Below are 23,026 nucleotides of genomic sequence, written 5' to 3'. Positions count from 1 at the left end.
ACCTTTCACCAACAAGATTTCAGATCTTCATCCCAAGGATGGACTTTCTGTAATTCTTCCTCTAGTCTAGCGTTAATCTACTAATTAAAGAGAAACGATGGTTTTGGTTATTGTAGTGGTGTTCTGTACCCTTGAAAAGGGGAATGGAAGGAAAGCTGTGAATGGCATATTTCCTCTGAGCCCACGGAACAGAGTGGAGCATTCATCAAATAAAATAAATTCTGCAGGTTCTAATGTAAGCGATCTTATAATGCAGTTAGTCAACTCTGCAGTGATTTACTGGCTAGAGGAGAACAGTGGAGAAGAACCCTTTAAAAGTCTGGACGTGCCTTCAAATCCCAAACGAAATGATATCATCATCCTATTTACAAGCTTAACTGGTGGGTTCCCTAATGACCGAGTCGTTCACTTTGCAGGGTTCCCACCACGGGCCACCTAACTCTGCCCCCGGTTTCTTCACCACATCTCACTAATGGAGAGACGGAAGAAAGGGAGGCGGCGAGGGAGCGGCACAGCTTCCTGCACTCCACACTATGCACATTTTTGCCTTCTCCCCTCCCCTGGGGTCTCCTTCGTGACAGGGCAACAACACAGAGACCCATCCACTCCCCGCCACCCCTACAGATCGACGCTCCCTTCCAGCTTCCCCGTCTCCGCTCCATCAGCCCTATGCCTGCGTGAGGTGGGGCGGCTGAGTGAGTGAGTGAGTGAGTGAATGAATGAGTGCGCGCCCCCTCCTCCTCCTCCGCGCCCGTACGCGCGGGCTCCTTGTCCTTTCAGGCAGCCGCTATCGATCAGCCGCGCGCGCGTACGGGGGCGCGCGGCACCGCACCGCAGTGGAGCGCAAGGCGAGCTGCCGCTCCTGCTGTGCTTTGGGCGGGCAGGGCAGCTGAGGGAGGAGGAGGGCAGCAGACGCCCCAGCGCAGCGTTAGCCAGAGCAAGGGCACGCGACTGAGTGCCAAAGAGGGGAGGGGGCCCAAGAGCCAATCAGCCATTCAGAGGCAGAGAGCTCTTGTCTCCTCAGCAACGGGCCTGGATGGTCAAGACTGCGCCTCCCCTTTCGCGCCCTGCTGGTCGTTAATATCTTCCTCACTCTTAACCCGCCTCAGCCTGGCACCGGAGCTGAACCCCCCCTCCCCCTTCACCAAGCTAGAATTTGGGCTGAAGGTGGGGAAGAGTCTTTCTTCCTTCCTCCCCCCTCCTTTTTCTTCCACACTCCACCCAGAAATGATCTAGTGAAAATAGGAGGAGGTAGATGTCCCCTCCCTCCCTCCCTCCCGCTGCTGCTGCTGCTCCTTCTCCTTCTGCTGGTCTGTGAAGGCTGCAGGAATACTCACATTGCTCACTTTCTTTGATGGGCGAGGAGAGATTATTTTTTGGAGGGGGTCGTGTTTTTTTTAGTGGGGAGGAGGGGATAACCTACACAGCAATTTTTGAGGTGGTGGTCGGGGAGGGCTCTCTGATGTTTCCCGACCATGGGGAAGGACCAGGAACTGCTGGAAGCTGCTCGCATTGGGAATGTGGCTTTGGTGGAGAAACTCTTGGCTGGCAGGAAAGGAGGGCTCCTGGGCAGTGGATCTGGACCTATTCCTTTATCCAACTTGCTGAGGTAGGGATATTATTCCCCACCAGCTGCTGGGGATAGTAACCTCCTCCTCATTATCATCATCATCACCCTCCTCCTCCTCATCCTGGCCAGTATTATTCATAGTAACTGTAAATTGTGTCTTTTCTCTGAGTACAACTGAGGGAAGGGAATGTGTCATATATTTATGTATTTAAAGTCACAGAATTTGATAATATAGCAACGTTAGGTTTTCTTTCCTCCAATGCGTCAGCAGGTACTTGCTTTTGCTCTATTACTTGCACTGGTGCAGAACTTTGGCATATATCGGGCAGCTTAGTGTGCATCTTGGTATTATTTTTCCTGGTTTTCTTTCAAGCTAATTTTTGCCTATATAACAAGGACAAAGATAGTCGGTTTGGTGATGAAGACAAGCTATTGCAAGCAGCTTTCCTCTCTTTCCCATGCTTACTGCCCCATTTGAAGCACAAATTAATTCTGCCTTATAAATAAGAGTGTGATATGGAAAAATCAAGCCTCAGAATGAGTGGTCAGCTACACAGAATAGGTGTAAAATGTGTGCAGCAGGTGATATTTAGAACTATATGGAACTAGGTTATTAAGCATGAAGGAAGGAAGCCAATACCTGAGCCAGAAAGACCTCGTGCAATATGTAGGGCAACATTTAATGTTAGACATTAATGGTGTAATGTTAAGTATCATCATGCTGCAGGTGAGAAAAGTATTTTTCACAGGCATTTGACTTTAGTCAAATTAAAGAAGGTTTGAGCACACATTCCTCTATTAGGACTACACCAAATGAAAGCACAGCAAGGCAGAATGAATTGACCCCAAACTTGAACTAATCATTAAATGTGTTCCATTAGAAGAAAAGAAGCAGGCCTGAAGTAATGAACATTGTTTCAGTGACAGGTAAAAAAAGGTTATGTAGTTTTCCAAGATTCTCCATAGTAACAGGTTTAATATTTTGTCAAGTTGCTACATTATCTCTATTCAAATGTAGAGCTTTTTTTTTTTAAAGGTTATTGGTTTTTTTTCATTTGTTAATAATAATTTTCATTGGTTCAGATGTCCATGCAGTTTATCAGTATAGTTTTTATTAGCAAGTTGGCTGTCACAGTGCATTTACAGAATATTTTAATACTATTATGATATACCTGTATAAAAAGGACACATGTGACTTTGTTGGATTAATATTTTAAAAGCATGATTTATTAAATGTGATATTTACTTGTAATTATGCATATACCAGAATCTCACATGGGTACATTTAATATCCATCTCAAAACAATCTGTCCTGTTCTAGACATTTACTTAGTAAGATTAATTTCGGATTAATTGTTATACATCTCTTTAGGAGTGAGCTTGCTGACTTTTAGAAACAGAGAATAAATTTGAGTTACATTCATTCTGTAGTTTGAATGTTGTAAGTGTATATAAAGCTGCTGGTTTATAAAAAATAGAAAATCACATATTCCTTGCTACCTACCTAAGAATATTTTTGTTTATTGTAAGCACTTGTACATTGTAGTACAGTTGCATATTGCCTTCTTCGCTTCTTTGTGACTTTTAAAAAGTAATAGGATGTATAAAAAGTACTAACATTACAGGCAAAAGATGAGGAAAAATGCACATATTTTATTACAAAAAGCATAAAATAAATGATTTCTAGGAGCCAGGGCCAAATATTAGGTGGCAATATATAAAATAGATAACTTCCTGAGCACCAGCATTACATTTCTAGATGCCTGAGTGACAACTTATGTGATTTCCCCTGCCCTTTTTATAATATAAATTGTTGGTGGTGTAATTAATGACCAGATAAATAAATATATATTATATTGTCCTAATCATGCATTAACTGATAATGAGGTTTAGTGCTTCGTACTTTCCTTGAGTTTAATACTATCACTGACATTACAGCCATTAATCTTGGCTGACTTTCCAAAATCAAATGGTGGCGGCAATTTTGAATGCACTTATGCCTGCAGATTCCCATTTCATCTGGCTCTAATTGCCACCAGTTTGTTCAGGGTTGTTTCTGTAATTTCAGTTTTGATTGAAGCTATCTTTATTAAATTGATAGACTTTTATATATTATTGGTGAATAGATGTTTATTGGAAGGGAACAAAGTTTGGAGCTACATGTTTGAATGTTGTATACAAGTGAAATCAGGACATAGTCATATCATTAGCTACGTTAGGATTAATTTTGTTTTCTGGCTCTTCTCTTGGTTTGAGCAGGCAAGGCAACCCACAATTTAGAGCAGACTTTGCAGGCAAAAAGATGGCCATAACTATGCTTTGATTGTGGCTACCATTTTTTGGGGTCTAGTCTAATCTTTTATATGTATGTATTATATAAATGGAAGTATAGGGTGTTTGGACTGGCAAAGTTTATAAGACAAAATTTATCTTCTCCTTCTGTGAGAGGCATAGCTCTGATTGGGTGGACATGTTCCAAGAACACAAGCCATCCTGGGTCTAGGGGCCACAGAGGGCTGCTCACTACTCACTCCCTGCCCCCTCACCCCACTTGCTGCAGCCACTGCTTCTACTGCTCCTGCTAGCTGCTGGTGCTCCTGTAGCCTCCACCAGCACTTGCCAGCTGGTTTTCGGGGTAGTGGTGATGTGTGTGTGTGTGTGTGTGTGTGTGTGTGTGTGTGTGTGAATGGCCCCATTCCTTTCTCCAGCAAATGAGGGAGGAATGTGGCCTTCCAACTTCTTACTGGCACATGAGCCAGCTGGAAAATGGAGAGCGAGCATGCCTTCTGTGTTGGCATCGGGGCACATGTGTTCTCCATTTCCCAGCTGGCTTGTGCACTAGTAAGAAGCTGGAAGGCCCTGTTCCTCTTTCATGAGCTGGAGAGAGGAATAGGGTAGTTTAGCTCCTTGCTAAAGAAGCTTGTCAGCTTGCTTGTTGGCTTGTTGTGTGAGCCAGCTGGCAAGCAGATAGTGGATGGCAGGAGTGTGGTAGGAGTGATTGACAGGCGGCAGTGGTGGTAAGATTCTGCATGTGGTGATTGGTGTGTGTGTGTGTGTGTGTGTGCTGCTGCCAGGAGGTGCGATGTTCATCTATTGCTATGCCACTGCCCTCTACTGTATAAGTTTGAAAGGTAGCATCAGGGTCATCCCTAGTGGGGTGCGGGGCTGGGGGCAAATCAACATGTGTGGGGGGCCTCCTTAACATTTTATATTATTACAGAATCATACTGATTGATTACATACAGTGTAAATAGTGTGAGTGAGGTTTTTGGACATGTCCAACCAGCTTGGACATATAATGCATTTCTAAAGAAATAAAAATAAGAAGCATAACACATGCTTCACAGTTCTCAGACCTTCTGGGTTGCAAATCAACTTGAGCATAGTGCATTCATAAATAAATAAATAATTATAATTGTTCCAGAAGTTTTTGTAATTTTCTGCCATGAAACAAACCACTTATAGGACTTATTGTATGGTTTTTTAAAAACAAAAACAAAACCCAACAATTTGTACAATCCACTTCAAATTAAATATACATGTTCCTCTCACCCTGTCCTACATCTCTGCTTAATACCAAAGACCTATGCCAAGTCATTCCAGGACAGGTGATCTAAAGGCTGGGGCAGAAAGGGGGGCATTTTACCCTTTTTTATGAAGGCAAAGGGCAGATTCTTCCATATGGGGTGGAATGATGGTCTAAAGGTGGCGAGGAGGGCTTGAGTTCCAGACATTTTTATAATGTTGTGCCATGAAGCAAGCCACTTATAGGACTATTTGGATGGGTTTTTTTTTAATTAAAGAAAAAAAAATTAAAAACCAACCATTTGTCCACTCAACTTCAATTTAAACATACATAATCCTCAAACCCTGCCCTACATCTCTGCTCAATGCCAAAGCCCTATGGCAAGCCAATACCTAAATATTCAAGTGGGGGGGGATAACCACAAAAAAGGTAATCACATCATACCTCCATTACTAAGGCTGGGTTTGGCAGAGGGTCTGAAGAGAGCTCTGGCACTGGCCACTCTCTGCCTGTGTGCCTGCTTGCTTCCTCAGCTTCAGACTTCAGCGAGGCCTGCATGGAGGGCTCTCTGGAAGCCCCACCCACCCACCCACCAAACAGCTGAGAGGCGGGGAGAGAGGGAACTCTAGCAGCTTGCCTGGGAACCTTTCAAGCTGTACACAGACACAAAATATCAGCTGCGGGGAAAGATAAGTGGCTGGGACTGGGGGAGAGAGGAAGGCAGGCAGTGTGCCAAGAGCAGGGCCTGAGCCAGCACAGAGCTCGGGGCAATTGCCCCAGTTGCCCTGCCCTAAGGATGGCCCTGGGTAGCACATGCTAGATTTCTAACAATTCAACTATTTATGGCTTACAACTCATTGGAAGAGTCCTGTGTGTAACATTTATATTGTTGAAAAAATAAACATGGCTTATCTGAGGACTTTCTCTGGATGCTATTCCATCTGGGCTTAGACTTCTTAGGCCCCGTAAAGTTCTGGTTGTGGGGCTCTGATTCTCCTTCCCCTGAGGTGCCTCGTATTGGAGAGGAGGTGGTTTAATTCTACCCTAGATCTCTTCTTCCTCCTGGCTCTTTTTGCATTCAACCCTACCATTTCAAGGACCTAGGTCCTTTCCAAGAGTTCCTCATTCTCCTTCTTGGCACCTTCCCTTTCTGTCTTAAGTAGCCCTCTGACAGTCTCATGGAAACAACAGGTTCCCCACTATGTGTGAATCCAGTTATGATTTTTAGCCAGTTTCTCAGTTGGTCAGCCCATCCATTCCCAGTCAGAACACATACCTGAGTAGAATCTTTTGCCATTATCCTAGTAATCTATTAACTTTAACAAAGAGATTGTTCCGGCATGGATTCAAAGTAAGAACCATCAGGTTCTGCAGTAATAGATAGTTTAATGTCCAAGTGAGGAGAATCCCAACTTGTGGAATTCTCTGCTACAAGATGTGGTGACAGCCAACAACCTGGATGGCTTTAAGAAGGCTTGGATAACATCATGGAGGATAGGTCTATCAATGGCTACTAGTCGGAAATCCACTTCCAGCCTCAAACACAAGATGCCTCTGAGTACCAGTTGCAGGGAAGTAACAGCATGAGAGAGGGCATGCCTCTCTGCTTTAGGCTTCCAGTGGCATCTGGTGGGCCACTGTGTGAAACAGGATGCTGGACTAGATTGGCCTTGGGCCTGATCCAGCAGGGCTGTACTTATGTCCCCCCAGAGACATTCCATCTTGTTGCTTGAGCTGTTGTTGGAGAACAATGGTTTCCAGGGGAGGACTATTGCTCCTGGGGCCCCTGGAAGTTTTTCACACATGGCTTTTAAAGCCCTTAAGCTCGCATTTCTTCTGGAATGGAGGATGTGCATTCACATATTGGGCAGATTTACCTTGAAGTCCCTATGAGCTATTGGGTGTGATGACTCCCATGGGGATCATGAAGAAGGATTCCTCAGATGAGGACCCAGAGCAGAAGAAGCAGGCTGAAACTCTGGTCAAGCCAGAGCTGACAGGCTTGCAGGCCCCTCTGCCTCCTTCCCTCTCTCCTCCTGATGAAGCCTCTGAGGCTGAAGTTGAGGTGCCTGCCCGATCCCCGACAGTGATGCTTGGCCAGAGAACAAGCTCAGAGGGAGGAATGCCGTAGGTAAGAGAGACTGGCCAGAAGCAACAGGTGTCCCAGCTCTGGCCCGGCTGCATCTCCCTGACAAGGCCCAGCTGCAGTGATGGGTGGGGTGCTCAACACATTGCCTATTTAGAGCAGCCTGAAACCTTGGTCTGTGCTGGAAACAACATCTGTGGTGACCAGCCCTACCATGAGCAACCTTGACCTAGAAATCTGGACCTGTTTGTTGTTGTCTGACCCCAATTTGTGTTTACCCCTGATCCTGTGGAACTCCCATGTAGATTTCTGGCAATGTTTAAGACTCTCCGTTCTCCGGTTTTGACTTCTGGCTACATCTGACTTTCCATCCCTGTCTGTCGGCTCTCCGTTCCCCTCTAAAAGAGTGGTTTTTGCAGCTGCTGGGCAGTCGACCAAGGCAGGTCATTACACTGGGGAGCACTTCACACACAATTCGAGTTTTTCACTGCACATTAGAGTGCAGACCGATTTATATCCGGGTTAAAAAATACACTTTTTGTGTCGGGTTTTGGGGATCACTTTGAGTTTGCAGTAAAGCCTTGCAGAAAACTCACAGTAAAGCTTGCTGTGTTGAGAACTCTCTGGTGGAGCAAGCAACAGCAGCAGGAACACCAAGAGGACCAGTCATTTACTACCACTGCCATTAATAGCCACTGACAGCCAGGAGGAACTTTCCAATTGCTCCAGACTCAGTAACCAAAGGAAGGAAGGAGACTGGCATGAATGTCCATGTGTCAGAACTCCAGTGGCTCTTCTGATGATGCTGCCCTGCCCCCAATAAGTCTGCAGAACTTCCATCTTAACCAACAGGGAGTTATTTGCACTTTGTTTCAGGCTTCAGAGTAAACTTCGAGCGAAGCCACTTTGAAGTACACTCAGGGCATTGAAGGAAGCAGCCCTTCCCCTCTGCTCTTGGTTTCCTTTTGAAACAAGTGCACATGGCATGCTCCATGTTTTCTTTCTAGCCAATGGGGGCAGCGGGGGGGGGGGAGGAGGAGCTCCTGCAGAGATAGATCTGCCTTTCTGAAGAGAGCATGCCTCTTATCATGCTAATGATTCAACGTCAATGCCTCTCTCATTTTCAGAAAATGTTTTCAGAAAAAGTAGCTTAAAACCAGTATCTTAAAAAATGTCGAGATAAGCTAGAATTCGCATCACAAAGCCCAGTTTGTGAGTGGAGTAGGTCCAAAAATCTCGAAGGAACTTCGAGGTAAGTTTGGCTGGTATGTGAACGTACACACTCTTTTAAGGAGATTCGGGGCAGAAGCCCTGTGTGTAAAGTCTCCAGGCATCTTTATTCATAGCCTTCTGTAGAAAAGATTCTGCAGATACTCAAACAGCAGCAAATAAAGCATCAGCATCACTGAAGGATGACACACTGGAAGAGAATAAAGAAGATATCAGCAGAATGGGTAGTGTTATACAGTGTTCATTCACTACAGAAATATTTTACTTGCATTATTTATTATAAGCTACTTTGTGTGAAAAAAGCAGGGTAACAATGTTCTAAATAAATAAATGCACCAGCATTTGCAATCATTTCTCACTAGCTTATATCTGAGTTCGTAGCCATATGTATAAAGCATGCTGCTCCAGTGCTGCACAAAGAGAGACAAAATAAAAGGTGTTGGTTTTGTCTGGACTGTTCAGGCCTCTGAGAAGATCATACAGGCCCCAGACATCTGCTGCAAAATGGAAACTGTTCCCCCAGTTTGCTTCCATAGTCATTCGGATCATGAGGCCTTCTGGGTTTGGCTCTTAAAAAGGCAGTATACAATACTCCCTAATCCTATACTTATACAATGTTAGAAAACTATGAGAAACAAAGCATTTGTGAAGTGGGGGATAGACCACTAAATTGAATGCATTGTCTTAGTATGTTGTCTTTCACTCTGATCCAACAAGGGAATACTGTATGTAGAAAGAAACCTCTATATATTTAGTCTCTATATATTTAGTCAGTGCAGATACTAATAAATCTGCAAATATAGTAATTTTCTTATACAAATCTATCATGCAGCCACATTGGGTTGTATTCAAATCTTGCCATTCAATTGCTCTATCTTGTGCTTTTGCAACGGGAGGCGATTTCTGCCATTTCCATCTGTTCCCCTGCCCAAGCCCTGAAAATTTGTTCCTTATTCTATTCAAGGCCAAGCCAGGGGTCTCCACTGAAGCAGAGATTCAGGAGGGATACAAACCTTAGTCAGCTCTGAGGAGAAAGGGTTTAGGACTTCAGATAGTTCTGATCAAATGCCCACAAAAACTGGGACTACCAACATAAGAAAATTGTTGCTCCAGAAGCAGCTGGGAGGGTGGGAGCAGATTGCCAGTTTTTATGGCTGCAGCCAGGCAAACTAAATTGACTCTACCCCTTACCTAGGGAAGGCTCTGTTGCTTAAAGGGGCCTCATCCTAATTTCTAAGTGTTGGCTCCAGCAGCACTGGAGGGATCTCTACCTGGGTGGTAGATCCTTGGGGAAGGATGAAGACAGGGTTGTATCCTTGAATTGTGGTGGAGGTGGCTTGGTGTCTCTTGGTTCTTCTGGTGTGAAGGGTCCCAGGAGTATGGGGTTGGCTGGGGTTTGGGTCGTATATTTCCACCCTGTCTCATCCTCTGAACTGTCCACCTTGTACTTCAGTTGAGGGGATCCTTGATGTGGGGACATAGTACCTCAAGGATCCCCCAACCCTCCAGAACAGATTTTCAAGGGGTGAAGGCAGAGATCTGGAGAGAGAAGGGGGAAATGGCAAAAATGATGTCCCTCTCTCACCCTGCATGAACAGAAGATGGGATTTTGGTTCAGCCTGTTTGCAATACTGAATACAGTTGCCTGTCACAGACTGGCCTGTCACAATCACTGTGACTGGGATTCAGACTCTGAGGAGATGGGATCACTGTTGGCCCTAGTCCTGGATCAAGACACTAGGCTGGAATCTGAGGAGGAAGGACCGACACTGGTCCCAGCCCTGGACCATGATACAGGAATGAAGCCTTGGGGCTGGGGCCACTCAAGAGAGTCTTAATGCTTAGTCTGCTCATAATTTTGTTTATGCATTAGGATTAATTGACCAGTTATCACACTAAATACAGTATGTAGGCATACATGGAAGAAGAAAAGTTAAGCAATGCTTAGTTCCCAATCCCAAATCTGTGGCATTCAGCCAAGATGATACGTAGAAGGAATAGGTTTCTGAAAGAAGCAAACAGGTTTGAGTTGCAAATATTACAAATATTGATGGGACATAAATGAAACAGACTTATTCATGCAAACTAAAATCTGTGTACTTTGTAAGGCCAGCTGTTGATATTTGTGCATTTGATTGGTATCTATGGATGACAAAACATCATTAACTTATGTGTTAAGTAGTATTATGTACAGAAGTGTTTTGTATAGGAAATCCTGTGACCCAGGGTCAAACTAAATTGACTTTAATCATGTCTTTGACCCTAGTTTTTTGCTTTTTCTTATGTAAACAGCATGTCTGGGGTGTTGATTTGGATTGGGAGCTTGGTGGAAGAGTTAAAGCCCCCCTCCTACTCCCTGCTGTGGTCCCAGTCTGGCTTGGATCATCTGCATGTGCTATTTCCATTTCTTTTTTTTAAGGAAGCACACAAGGGTCACTGACATGATCAAAGTAATATCTAGTTTCACTCTTAGTTGTTTAGGCAGTGGTTATGGAACGACTCTGAAGACCAAATGAAAATGTATCTATTAGCATTTAGAAAGAAGGAGTATTGAGTCAAACATTTAGCCACCTTCGCTGTCTGCAATGAAGGCTCCTTTTCAGCTCTTTTTATTTTCACTGGTCCCTGGAGTTTTCCAGATGGTAATGTATAGCAGTTTGACTACAGTCATAGTTGTAGGGTCTTCGGATGACAAGTGACCTTTTCTGGCTTTCCCCCCACATGATGATTAACCGTTCAATGTGTGAAACAACCTATTTTAAATATTTTTTTAAAAGTAGTACTTTTAAACTGTCCTGACAATGGCAGTGTGGAATATTGTGGGGATATGTTTGAAAAGCTGCGGCTTGGGGGCTAAAGCAGGAGGCTGCACACTCTATCTATGGCATGTTCCCCCTTCCTCACCTGGGCACACCTCTGCACTCCTGTTTCCTGTGGCATGCATTTCACTTCTGACAGCCTAGGTATTTTACTGAGTTTCTGCTACACTCTTGCCTGTGTTTGTTTTTAATACTGACACACATTCACCCTTCTATTTGCCCAGGAAAGCATCCTGTGTCTGTGGAAAGATCACATTTCAGGGTTTTGATTGTGTTTTGCCTCCCACCACCCTTGTATTTGTATTTTTTGCTTTGGGCTGTCTGAACGTGTAGTTGAAGCAGAAACTCTGGCAGATGCTATCTGGTAGTTGGAAGCACTGTTGTAAATACACAAATATTCAAGGAAATTGAGCGGGGCAAAGAGGAAAGGGTGAACAGTTTTCATCAGAGGTGTTCTTACCCCTGGACTTTGGGGCCAAAGTCCAGGGCCCCCACAGCCCCCCAAATCTTCTTTAGTCTGTCCTGGGTTATGTGGTTGACTAGCCAAGCATAATGATGCTTAATTTGCAGGGAAGTGGGGCCTCCAAAGGCCTTTAGGTCCAGGCTCCAAAATTACCTAGGTGCACCTCTGGTTCTTGTTGTTTTTCCAGACCCACCATAACATCTGTGGCTGGTGTTTTGGGAGTGGACTGGAGGTTGCTTTGATTTGTTCTCCCTTTTAATTTTTGTATAGGGTATTTGCACCAGAATACACCTTTGCACAAGCCAGCAAACTCTTTTCAGTTGCTCACCATTCAACCTTCTATAGCTGTAACTGTAGTGTTTTTGTGGTTTAGGAGTCTTATCTCTAGGCTGTTAGTAGTCTAACTTACTTGGATTGTTCAGCATGCTCAGCTGGGTTCTCTTTGGTGGGCTGAGCATGCTCAGAGTGTTTCTTGTTCAAATGAGCTGGAGCCTGTGAGCAACAAGATGGATGTTGCCTGAAGAGTGTGTTCTTGTGAAGTACTTTGTTAATAAAAACAAAATTGTTTGGACTAGACGTGGTGGCTATGCATTATAGTAACATCTCTGGGTTTCTTTCTTCGGGTGGGACAAGGTTGCTTTAGCTCTGGGATTGATTTGGGACATTGGAAAGAGGGACTGAATGTATTGGGGTACTGAGCTGCTCTTTGTGCTGTTTTAGTACCTGCAGTATTATACTTTCTATAAGTCATTAGGAAGGAGGCATGACAGCCATTTCTGACCATTTTAAGCCAAGCTTTCTGCCTAGTAATTGTCCAGAAGAGGACTGTGCACCACAGGAAAGATTGCAGAAGTATGTCTAGGTGTGAAAGGGAGGGGCATCCCCCGCATAAATTGTTACAGCTGTAGAAGGTGGGACTGTTGAGCAACAGAAGAGTTATATACTCACTTTTTTATACCATAAAAGCTTCAGCTTTTCATGAAGCTTGTGCAAAGGTGTATTTGTGCAAATATTATTGTGTGGGTGGTAGAGAAATGTGTGCCTCGGGGGAAACCCAGAGCTAAAGCTGGAGCAACCCAAGATAACAACCCTGATATGCTATGCCTATTTGAGCAACTTAAGTGGGTTTGCTGGCTTGTGCAAAGATTGCTTGTTGTTTTAAAAAAATAATAAAGGGGAAGACAAGGTGGAGCAAAAACTTCTTCCAAGCTCTGATACTAGATGCTTCAGTTTCCACTGAGAAGGCACTGAATATACTGGATTTGTGTCAAGCTGAAATGCATTGTCAAGTACATATATTGAAGGATTGTTAACCTTTATCCAGATTTTGGGGTAGATTTCCACCAGCTGTATAAACATGCATAAACAAGCAAACCACTGCACTCTCAACATATATACACAAGTATGGCCCCTCTTCAATCATGATATTCATTCATTCAATTTCTATACCGCCCTTCCAAAAATGGCTGAAGGCAGTTTACACAGAGAAATAACAAACAAATAAAATGGAACCCTGTCCCCAAAGGGCTCACAATCTAAAATGAAACATAAGATATACACCAGCAACAGTCACTGGAGGTACTGTGCTGGGGGTGGATAGGGCCAGTTACTCTCTCCCTGCTAAATAAAAAGAATCACCACATTAAAAGGTGCCTCTTTGCCAAGTTAGCAGGGGTTAACAGGGTTAACTAATAATAAACATATGTATTATTTCTTGTTTACACAGTAAGACAGGTGTTATTGACTGGTTTGTTTTATCCAGACATCGAGTCCTTCCCAAGGACCTGGGATGGCTGAATTTTATTGTCAATTGTTATAGATATCGTCGCAGAATATAGGCTGTTCCCAGTAAAGCTGCTTTTTGTAATTGTCTGATGGTGATTTCTGTGACCCCTATGGTGTTGAGGTGCTCTTCAAGGTCTTTTGGAACTGCACCCAGGGCGCCAATTACCACTGGGATTATTTTGGTCTTTTTCTGCCACAGCCTTTCAATTACAATTTGTAGATCTTTGTATTTTGTGATTTCTTTGCTATTTCTTTTTCTTCTATTCTGCTATCCCCTGGTATTGCTATGTCGATTATTTTAACTTTTTTTCTTTCTTCTCAACTGCAGTTATATCTGGTGTACTGTGTGGCAGATATTTGTCTGTTTGTAGTCAGAAGTCCCATAATATTTTTACATCTTCATTTTCTTCAACTTTTTCAATTGTATGGTCCCACCAATTTTTGGCTACAGGTAGCTTGTATTTTTTGCAGATGTTCCAGTGTATCATCCCTGCTACCTTGTCATGCCTTTGTTTGTAGTCAGTCTGTGCAATCTTTTTACATAATTATGTCTTGTTTACACAGTCAGACAGGTGTTATTGACTGGTATGTTTTATCCAGACATCGAGTCCTTCCCAAGGACCTGGGATGGCTGAATTTTATCATCAATACTGTTGGTTATTATAGATATCGTCGCAAAATATAGGCTGTTCCCAATAAAGCTTGTTGTTGTTGTTGTTGTTGTTGTTGTTATTATTATTATTAATAATATGACACAGGGTAGAAAACCACCCCCAAATCAATGGACTCCCTATGCTCGGGTGGTTTTTATTCCATTCCTATGTTGAGTCAATTGGGATAGGAGAGAAAACTTTCTCTTTGGAAATGTCAGTTCGTTTCCCCTTGCAAGCTCAATTGACCTTGAAAGATGATAGTATCAGAAAAATAGGCGGAGGTATGGCATAGTTCTGTGCAGATGAAACCAATCCCTTCCACAATGTCAGACCTAGTGTTTGGAACAAGTAAGTCCTTCAGAAGCATCTGACCTTGCAGAAGCAGGGATTTTAACCAGCAGAACAAAGCCAAAAGTATCACAAAAGCAGCAACCACAACATGTCAGCTTCAGTAAGCCTGGCATATGTGGATCAACCATCTACAGAGGCTGTTCTTACAATCAGCCTAAACTGGGCTAGGAAAGCCAAGGAAAGCCTGGGCTTTACTGGTCATAAGAACTTCCGGGGGCCACGCAGCTCCCAGCGGCAGTGTGGAGGCAAACCCTGCAAAGAGGCCAGCCTCTTAAATTAGGTTAGAGCAAGTGCTTGCAGCCAGGGCTGGGAGACTGTGAGGCTCCCAGCTGGTGGCGGAGGGGATCCCCATAATACCCCACACACCCATGTATGGGGAGATGCTCCCAGCCCCCCAACTTGCTGCTTGAGGAGGCAACTGTATGTCTGGGTCCATGATCTCTGTGCCAAGGCTTTTCAAGAGGATCGTCTGCAGGGGAGGTAAGCTTTTGAAGACTTCCACCCCTTGCCCCTTTGGAGCCTTTCTCTGATCGTGAGAAAGAGCTCACAGTATGTCTCTGGTTTTTTCTGGTGGGATACGATAACACAACCAGTTCATTTGTCCTTCCACTGTTGTATTATAATCCTTTTGGCAACACCCCAAGCATGGAGAATCCACACTTCTTGATGTAGTGCTAAATTCCATATGCTGGGGATATACCCCAACAAAACATGAACATCCTTGACGGACAATGATAACTGCGGGCAATGATAATTTACACATCTACAATAATATGTGTAAGTGTACCTTCATAAAAATTACACCTCCAACACATAGCAGTCTGCAGCCATCCCTTATTAAACCTTCTTTGTGGTGTCCAATAGACACGGAATAAAGGTTTATGTTGTATTAGTCGCATTTTAATATCTTAAAAGGCACATTTCAATGCCTTCAATGTGACCCGCCATTTATTTAATAAAATCAGGTATTCAAGATCATTATTCCAAAGGATATAATCGATATCAATCTTATCAGTGTCTTTACGTCTGTGATAGAGTGAGGTTACAAGCTTAGGTACGTTTAATAAAATGTTCCAAATCTAATAATAAGGATGTAATTTCAGAAGCTGCAATCTCATCAGGACTAAAGAGCCGTGGCAATAAATGTTTTAGCTAGATAAACTGCCAGCTAACATTTGAAGGTATATCAAATTCAGCTCTCAAAGTATCAAAGGATTTAAAAACAGCTTCAGAAGATTACAATTGATCTAATGTGATGATGTTGTGAGAGACCCAGTTAGCCCAATAAAAAGACTTATGAGCAATCTTCAAGCTAGGATTCACCCACAATGTGAGCTTTTTTTGCTGAAAAGGATCACAGCCATGTCTAGAACCCAGGATTCTCCATATATGCCTTGCTGCCTTAACTACCAGTAGTGACCCAGATCCACGAACAAATAATGAACTGAGCACCTGCCAAGATTTCAGTGGGATTAAGTAATGACTCTCAGGCTGTGACCAAGGTGTAGCTGAAACCTGGGACTCATTGTTCTAGCCTAAAACTGAAAATAAAATAAATGCCCAATGATAAGCCTGAAAATGTGGGAAATTAAATCTGTCTTCTTCAATAGTTGAAGTTTGCAGAGTGAAAAAGACAGATTTAATTTCCCACATTTTCAGGCTTATCATTGGGCATTTATTGTATCTTCAGTTTAAGGCTAGCAAAGTGAGTCCCCTGCCATAAGAAATCATTTACTAATTTATAAACTTGCTTAAAATATGATGAAGGTATAAGAATTGGAAGATAGATAGATAGACAGACAGACAGACAGACAGACACACACACACACACCCCTTGGCATTAGATTCATCTTGACCACACAGGGGCAACATATGAAACAATCAGAGACATTGTCACTCCACACCAGGGGTATAGTGAAGGGGGAACATGCAGGAATGGAGAGCTGGGGCTTCTTGGCTTCTCTGGCTGGCAGGGTGGGCAAGGCCATGGGGGCTATCATGGAGAGTGAAACTACACCTCTGCTCCACACCCTCTGCTCGATTCACCCAGGAAGGAGGAAGCAATGCTTGGATGCAGAAACATCCTACCCACTGACAGGAGATGATGTTTACTTTGAGAAGCAAACCGGAAGATTGCAACAAAAATAAGTTGACACGCATGTTGTACAGCAATGTGTACTGCAATGGAGGAACACTTGCGGCCACTTCAGGTGAACTGCCCCTCTACTTATACTCCAAAAGTCTGCTGGAGCATATGTAGAGGTGCAGTTCAGATGACCACCCTTCTCGCATGATTAAAAGATGTGCCAAGAGCACATTGGCTTATCTGCCAGTGATGTATATCTGGCAGAGACTCTTGCGAGCAAGGAGTTGCCCTATATAGGCACTATGAGACACAATAAGCTAAACATACCCCAATGGATACAACCACATTCACAAAAGAAACCATTGTCAACTGTATTTGGCTTGGATGGCCTGATCCAGCAGGGCTGTTCTTATGTTCTTAAGATGTTGGTATTGTGTGTTTTTAAGAGGTTGGTATCGTGTGTACCAATATTGCGTGTTTTAAAGAGGTTGGTATTGTGTGTACAGTACCAAGTAGTGTGTGCTCAAGGAAAGCTGACAAGAAACTAGTCAAAAGATGTGATGATTATGGGAAAGTGGCCTGTAGAAGGCACTTGGCCGGCTACCAGACCCGTGATGATAGCCTTTCGATCAGTCACAATGGGTCCTTTCAGTTGAAATGCTGAGAACTGATATCTTGAAGATCCTCATTGGTGTGGGGTTTGAAATGTTAATTTTTCTTTTGTAAGAACTCGTATTCTCAGTGAATCATGCAGTCACACAGTGCGCCATGTTTGGGATGTAGATCTGTACTCCCCTGAAGTAAAATGTTAACTAATTGTAAGTTCTGTGGCTTGGAAAAGTTGGGAGGTACCCAATGTAACCCATGGGATTACTTAAGAGTAGGAAGTCCTACTCATGAGTAAATAATAATAATAATAATAATAATAATAATAATAATAATTAATTATTATTATTATTAAAGTACATTTTATATTCTGCCCCATACAAAAGTCCCTGGGTGGTTTTAAAACTATGACTCCAGATGAGAGTTAACAGTCCTTGTATGCTCTCCTTCCACTTCTCCTCACTTTGTGCTCTCCATTTGATTGATCAGGGGATTTGGAGCAGGCTGTTAGCCATATGTTGATGACACTAAAATCTATTTCACCATGACATCATCATCAGGAAATGGCATAGCTCCCTAAATGCTTCCCTTCAGGGAGTAATGGGATAATAAATGGAAGCTGAATAAAAAAATGGCGGTACTAATGGTGAGCGGTCATAATTTGAGGGATGTGATAGAACGTCCTGTTCTGGATGAGGTTGCACTCCCCCTAAAGCAGGTCTGCTCAACTTCAGCCCTCCTTCAGATGTTGGCCTACAACTCCCATAATCCCTGGCTATTGGCTACTATGGTTGTGGGATTATGGGAATTGTAATCCAAAAACAGATGGGGGGGCAAAGTTGAGCAGGCCTGCCCTAAAGGAACAGGTACGTAGCTTGGGAGTGTTTCTGGATGCAGGCCTCACCCTAGTATCTCAGGTGGAGTCTATGGCCTGGGGCGCTTTCTATCAACTTTGGTTGTTGCAACAGAGGTGCTCAGAGGTGCTCCTAGGTAATTTTGGAGCCTAAAGGCCTTTGGAGGCCCACCCACCGCTGCAAATTAAGCATCATCATGCTCGGCTGGGCAACCACACCACCCGGGACAGACTAAAGAGGATTTGGAGGCCCCCAGGGTCTGTGAAGGCCCTGGACTTTGGCCCAGAAGTCCAGGGGTAAAAGCGCCTCTGCAACAGCTGTGTCTGTTCTTTGAAGATAATGATTTCAAAACGGTGCAAAGCATGCCCTAGTAACTTCTTGGCTTGACTACTGCAATGCGCTGTACATTGGGGCTGCATTTTAATGTCATTCAGAAATTTCAGTTTGCTCAAAGTGCAGCAACCAAATTGGTCTCCAGCATTTATCGGAGAGACCATATTATGCCTGTTTTATAACAGCTTCACTGACTGCTGATATGTTTCTGGGCAAAATACAAAGTGCTGGTAATTACCTTTAAAGCCCTAAATGGCGTAGGACCGAGTTACCTGCGAGAATGCCTTCTTCAGTATTATCCCCACCACACTTTAAGGTCATCAGGAGAGGTCTGTTTCTGGTTGCTGCCAGCAAACCTAGCAGCAACTCGGGATCAGGCTTTCTCTGTAGCTGCTCCTGGGATCTGGAATGCGCTCCCTATGGATATTAGAGCTTAAGAGTTTTAGCAGCCTTTTAAAAAGTCCTAAAAAACATCTTTTTAGCCTGGCCTTTAGTGAGTACTGAAATGATTTTAAACTGGCATTAATTTTGTTTTAATTAGTTATTTGTTATCTGTTTTTACATTTGTGAATCGCCTAAAGCCATCTGGGTGAGGTGGTATAAAATTCTAATAAATAACAATAACAGTAATTTCCTGGGTTTTGGCAAATCAGAGTTTATGTCTGAATTAGCATTTTCTAGCCTCTGAGCTTCAGAAATTAAATTGTTTCTCCATGTTGCAGGAGTTCTTTGTTTACTGTAATTGATTTCAGAGAAATTTAGGCAATCTGTGTGAAGAATTGCAGCTTTAATGTTTTCAACGGTTTGGAAGTTTGTGAGTTGTCTACCATTTTTGGAATATGAGCAGTTTATTTGATTAATAGATTATGCATGATGCATGATTGTATTATAAAACTTAAAGTTTGTTTTATGAAATATAAAAATTGTATTCAGACAGGTTGCTATTATGGTCATGGTCATTGCAACTACAATCTATTAAGGCACTTAGGTGTAGTAATTAGACTTAATGGCAATTACACTTTCGAATAAGCATGTCCTTGCATTACACCTTGGGGCTATGTGTGCAGTAATTACAACTTAACATTTAAGCGATTTGCAGTTCTGTTCATTCAGATGCATGTTGATTACTGCTCTTGCGTTAATAAAATAATTTAGCAATGGATTTCTTTGAAATACAGTTCAGTTTTGTTTTAATCTTCAATATAATCTTAATGTCAGATCTATATATTTTGGATTAACTAAGAACATAAGAAAAGCCCTGCTGGATCAGGCCCAGGGTCTATCTAGTCCAGCATCCTGTTTCACACAGTGGCCCACCAGATGCCTCTGGGAAGCCCACAGGCAAGAGCTGAGGGCAGGCCCTCTCTCCTACTCTTACTACATTGCAACTGGTATTTAGCGGCATCTTGCCTCTGAGGCTGGAGGTGGCCTATAGCCCTCAGACCTGTCACCTATGAATTTATCCAAACTCCTCTTAAAGCCATACAGGCTGTCACCACATATTGTGGCAGAGAATTCCATAGATTAATTATGCATTGTGTGAAAAAGTACTACCTTTTGTCAGTCCTAAATAGAACTAGGATGACCCCTAGCTCTAGTGTTATGCGAGAGGGAGAAAAAAATTCTCTCTATCAACTTTCTCCACACCATGAATGATTTTATAGACCTGTATCATATCTCCCCTCACTCGTCTTTTTTCTAAACAAAGAAGCCTCAGGTTTTGTAGCCTTGCCTCATAAGGAAGGTGCTCTAGGCCCCTGATCATCTTGGTTGCCCTCTTCTGCACCTTTTCCAGTTTTAAAATGTCCTTAAGATATGATGGGCAGAATTGTACACCGTACTTCAAATGTGGCCACACCATAGTTTTGTATAAGGGCTGTAGTGATAGTAGGGATTGGAAGGAGGAGTAGGGCTCACTTAGAGCAACTGCTGAGAGGGTGGGCGTTTCCTAAAAAGGAAAAAAGCCCGGGAAGTTCAAATAAAACGGACCAATCCAGAGGACTGGGCAGGGATTTCTGGCTCAGCTATCAGCACAAGCTTTGGAGGCTATTCCCACAATCGACATGAAGCGGGCTAAGGGAGCTTAGCCTGCTTCCCGTTGACTGGGAACCACTGGGCTTGCGGGTGAGCCCGGTGCTCCCAAGGCGGCTAGCCTGCCTAGAACACCCTCCCCTTAAATGAGGTTAACGGAGTGAGCTCTCCGTTAACCTCATTTCGTTGCTCATGTGTCGCCGTGGTGCGTGGCGACATACAAGTAGATCCCCGACTGAGAGGCTGCAGCCAGCCTCCTGGGCTCGGGGGTCTCTCCAGGATGCCCCATACACTCGCACGGGGCATCCTGGGACTTCCGGGGGCTGTGTGGCCCCCAATCCCCGCAGTCCCTGCCAGCTCTGTGACGGAGCTGGCAGCCGTGTGGGCGGCTGATCCGTCTGTTCGTCTGCAGGGAGATCAGGCTAAGCCCGGTCTCCCTGCAGAACCCTGTCAGGCACTTTACACATATCATGTGAAATGCCTCTTGGTCTGTTAACCTGGTGGAGGGCCCTGAGGAAGCAGCAGGCTGAGAGCTGCAGGGGACATGGGAAGGCTGCAGCTTGTAACTAACAAGTTAGGGCCAAGTCAGTTAAACACATCAGGGAAGTTATTTCTCTTTATTGATTGCTTGGAATCAGTGTTGCCAGGTTAATGAAAACTCTCTCTTACAATTTGTTTTATGAAAAAACTATTATTCTTATTGCATACCTTTTTCTTTTAATCTGATGATAAACTCTTGTTGCTAAAGTGTGCTACTCTTCATTTTGGGTCTGCCTTAGTCACACTCTTTTGGCTATCTGTTCAGCCCCTTTTGGGTTGTTGTTTTTTGCCACTTAACCCCCACCCCTTCCCGAATCTTATATGGAGAGTGCGATTTCCCACATCAAAATAAAGTGGATGGTGGCAGCCTACTGTGAATCCCTTCCAGACAAGGATTCAACTCCAGTGAACATCCTTCTCCTCTGGCTCTGGTAGGAGTCATGACAAGAGCATTATAATAAGAAGTTATAAGAAGTTACTTTGCCTGCTTGGGCTGGGACGTTTGCAGAGCTGGTCTTCCCTCCCTCTGGCCTTGAGTAGCAGAGTACCATCGCCTGCTGATCCTGTGTTGGCTGCAGCCATGGTCGGAGTGACCTGATGAGCTTCAGCTGTGTGGGGGCTGTTCCAGCTGCCAGGCTCCAGAAGCCCATGTGAGAGGTGGGGTCTGGGGTCTCTTTGGCTTAAATAGGGCCCAGGGCTAGCTGGAGGTGTAGCCGCTGGCACAGGCTGCCTGCAGGTGACCGCCAAAGGAGGCCTGCCTTTGGTGGCAGCCTTCAGGGGTGGTATTGAGGGCTGGGGCCAACTTATTGTTTTGGATCATTGGAAAGAAGAGTCCTGCTCACTTCATTGCTGCTTAGTTTTTAGTTAAGCTTGATACAGGTATGTGTCTTGGGTTTGACAGAGATGGGGTGGTGGGGGATGACCATGGGGCAGCTGTACCAGTGGTGGTGGGTAATTAATGAAGATATAGCATTGGTAGGCCAGCAGGTTGGCTAATGGTCTGTTTCTCTTTGATGCTTCCCTGATTTCCTTCTGCAACTCCCAGTCACTGTCAGTGTTTTGTTTAGGAGGGTGATAGCACATTCCTAGTAGCACATTTTCTTTCAGGCCTTGTATTGTCACCCTTGTATTGTTTTTGTGGAATACTCTGGTCTTTCTAGGTTTTCTAACTTGTGAGATTCTATCCCTTTAATATACAGTGCTACTCCACCCCCAATTTGCCCCCCCCCAGTCCTTTCTATAGATATTATATCCACGAATAACAGTGTCCTACTGGTTCTCATTGTTCCAACATGTTTCCATTATGCCCTCTATATCTATGTTTTCATTAGCAACCAAGCACTCCAGCTCGCCTAGCTTGTCTCAGAGGCTTCTGGCATTGGTATATAAGCACCTATATGCTGAATCTCTTACCTGGTGTGTGCTATCTTTTTCTTTTGGCCACTTGGTCTCTTTGACTAGCTAGCACATTCTTCTGTCTGCTTTGTATCTGGTTTTACTCTACCCCCCTCTGGTTTATATGAAGCATTTATACCATTGCACCTTAAGGGATGGCATTTGCCGAACAGGATACTACCCAACTACTGTCGACTGTCCCCAGAGAATCATTTTAAAGCTGCTCTGTGACCTTGTTGATTTTAAGTGCCAGCAGTCTGGTTCCATTTTGGTTCAAATGGATCCCATCCCTTTTGTACAGGCTCGTCTTGTCCCAAAATGTATCTCAGTGCCTGACAAATCTAAATCTCTCCTCCCAGCACCACTGTCTCATCCACGCATTGAGACCCCTCAGCCCTGCCTGTCTCACTGACCCTGCGTATGGAACACACAGAATGCTGCCTTGGAGGTCCTGGACGTCAGTGTGCTACCTAGCAGCCTAAATCTGGCTTCCAGGACCTCCCGGCTATATTTCCCAACATCGTTGGTGCTGACGTGCACCATGACAGCTGACTCCTCCCCAGTACTGCTTAACAGCCTGTCTAGATGCCATATGATGTACACAACCTTTGAATCACCCACTACTAGGAGGCCGCCACCCTGCCAGAGGAATCTCCCCTGTGCGAGAGGATATGGGCTCTAGGGATGTGCAAGAACCA

General features: G+C 44.0%; 1 protein-coding gene across 8 annotated transcripts in view; it reads left to right on the top strand.

Annotated features, from left to right (window-relative positions):
* Window positions 1-775: 775 nt before the first annotated feature.
* ANKS1B (ankyrin repeat and sterile alpha motif domain containing 1B) overlaps window positions 776-23,026 on the top strand; it is a 595,071-nt gene continuing 572,820 nt past the window's right edge. For 3 of the 8 annotated variants that reach the window (XM_053251587.1, XM_053251585.1, XM_053251584.1), the window contains exon 1: window positions 797-1,609. In XM_053251587.1, coding sequence (XP_053107562.1) covers window positions 1,476-1,609 — 134 coding nt within the window. In that variant the 5' untranslated portion in view covers window positions 797-1,475. Of the gene's footprint in view, window positions 1,610-23,026 lie in introns of all 8 variants that reach the window. The other 5 variants (XM_053251600.1, XM_053251586.1, XR_008307633.1 and 2 more) reach the window with 4 other exon arrangements.

The sequence above is a fragment of the Hemicordylus capensis genome, chromosome 5 (genome assembly GCF_027244095.1).
Source record: "Hemicordylus capensis ecotype Gifberg chromosome 5, rHemCap1.1.pri, whole genome shotgun sequence".
Lineage (NCBI taxonomy): Eukaryota > Metazoa > Chordata > Lepidosauria > Squamata > Cordylidae > Hemicordylus > Hemicordylus capensis.
The sequence above is the reverse complement of the archived record's forward strand: the minus strand, read 5'-3'. Positions and strand labels throughout refer to the sequence as shown.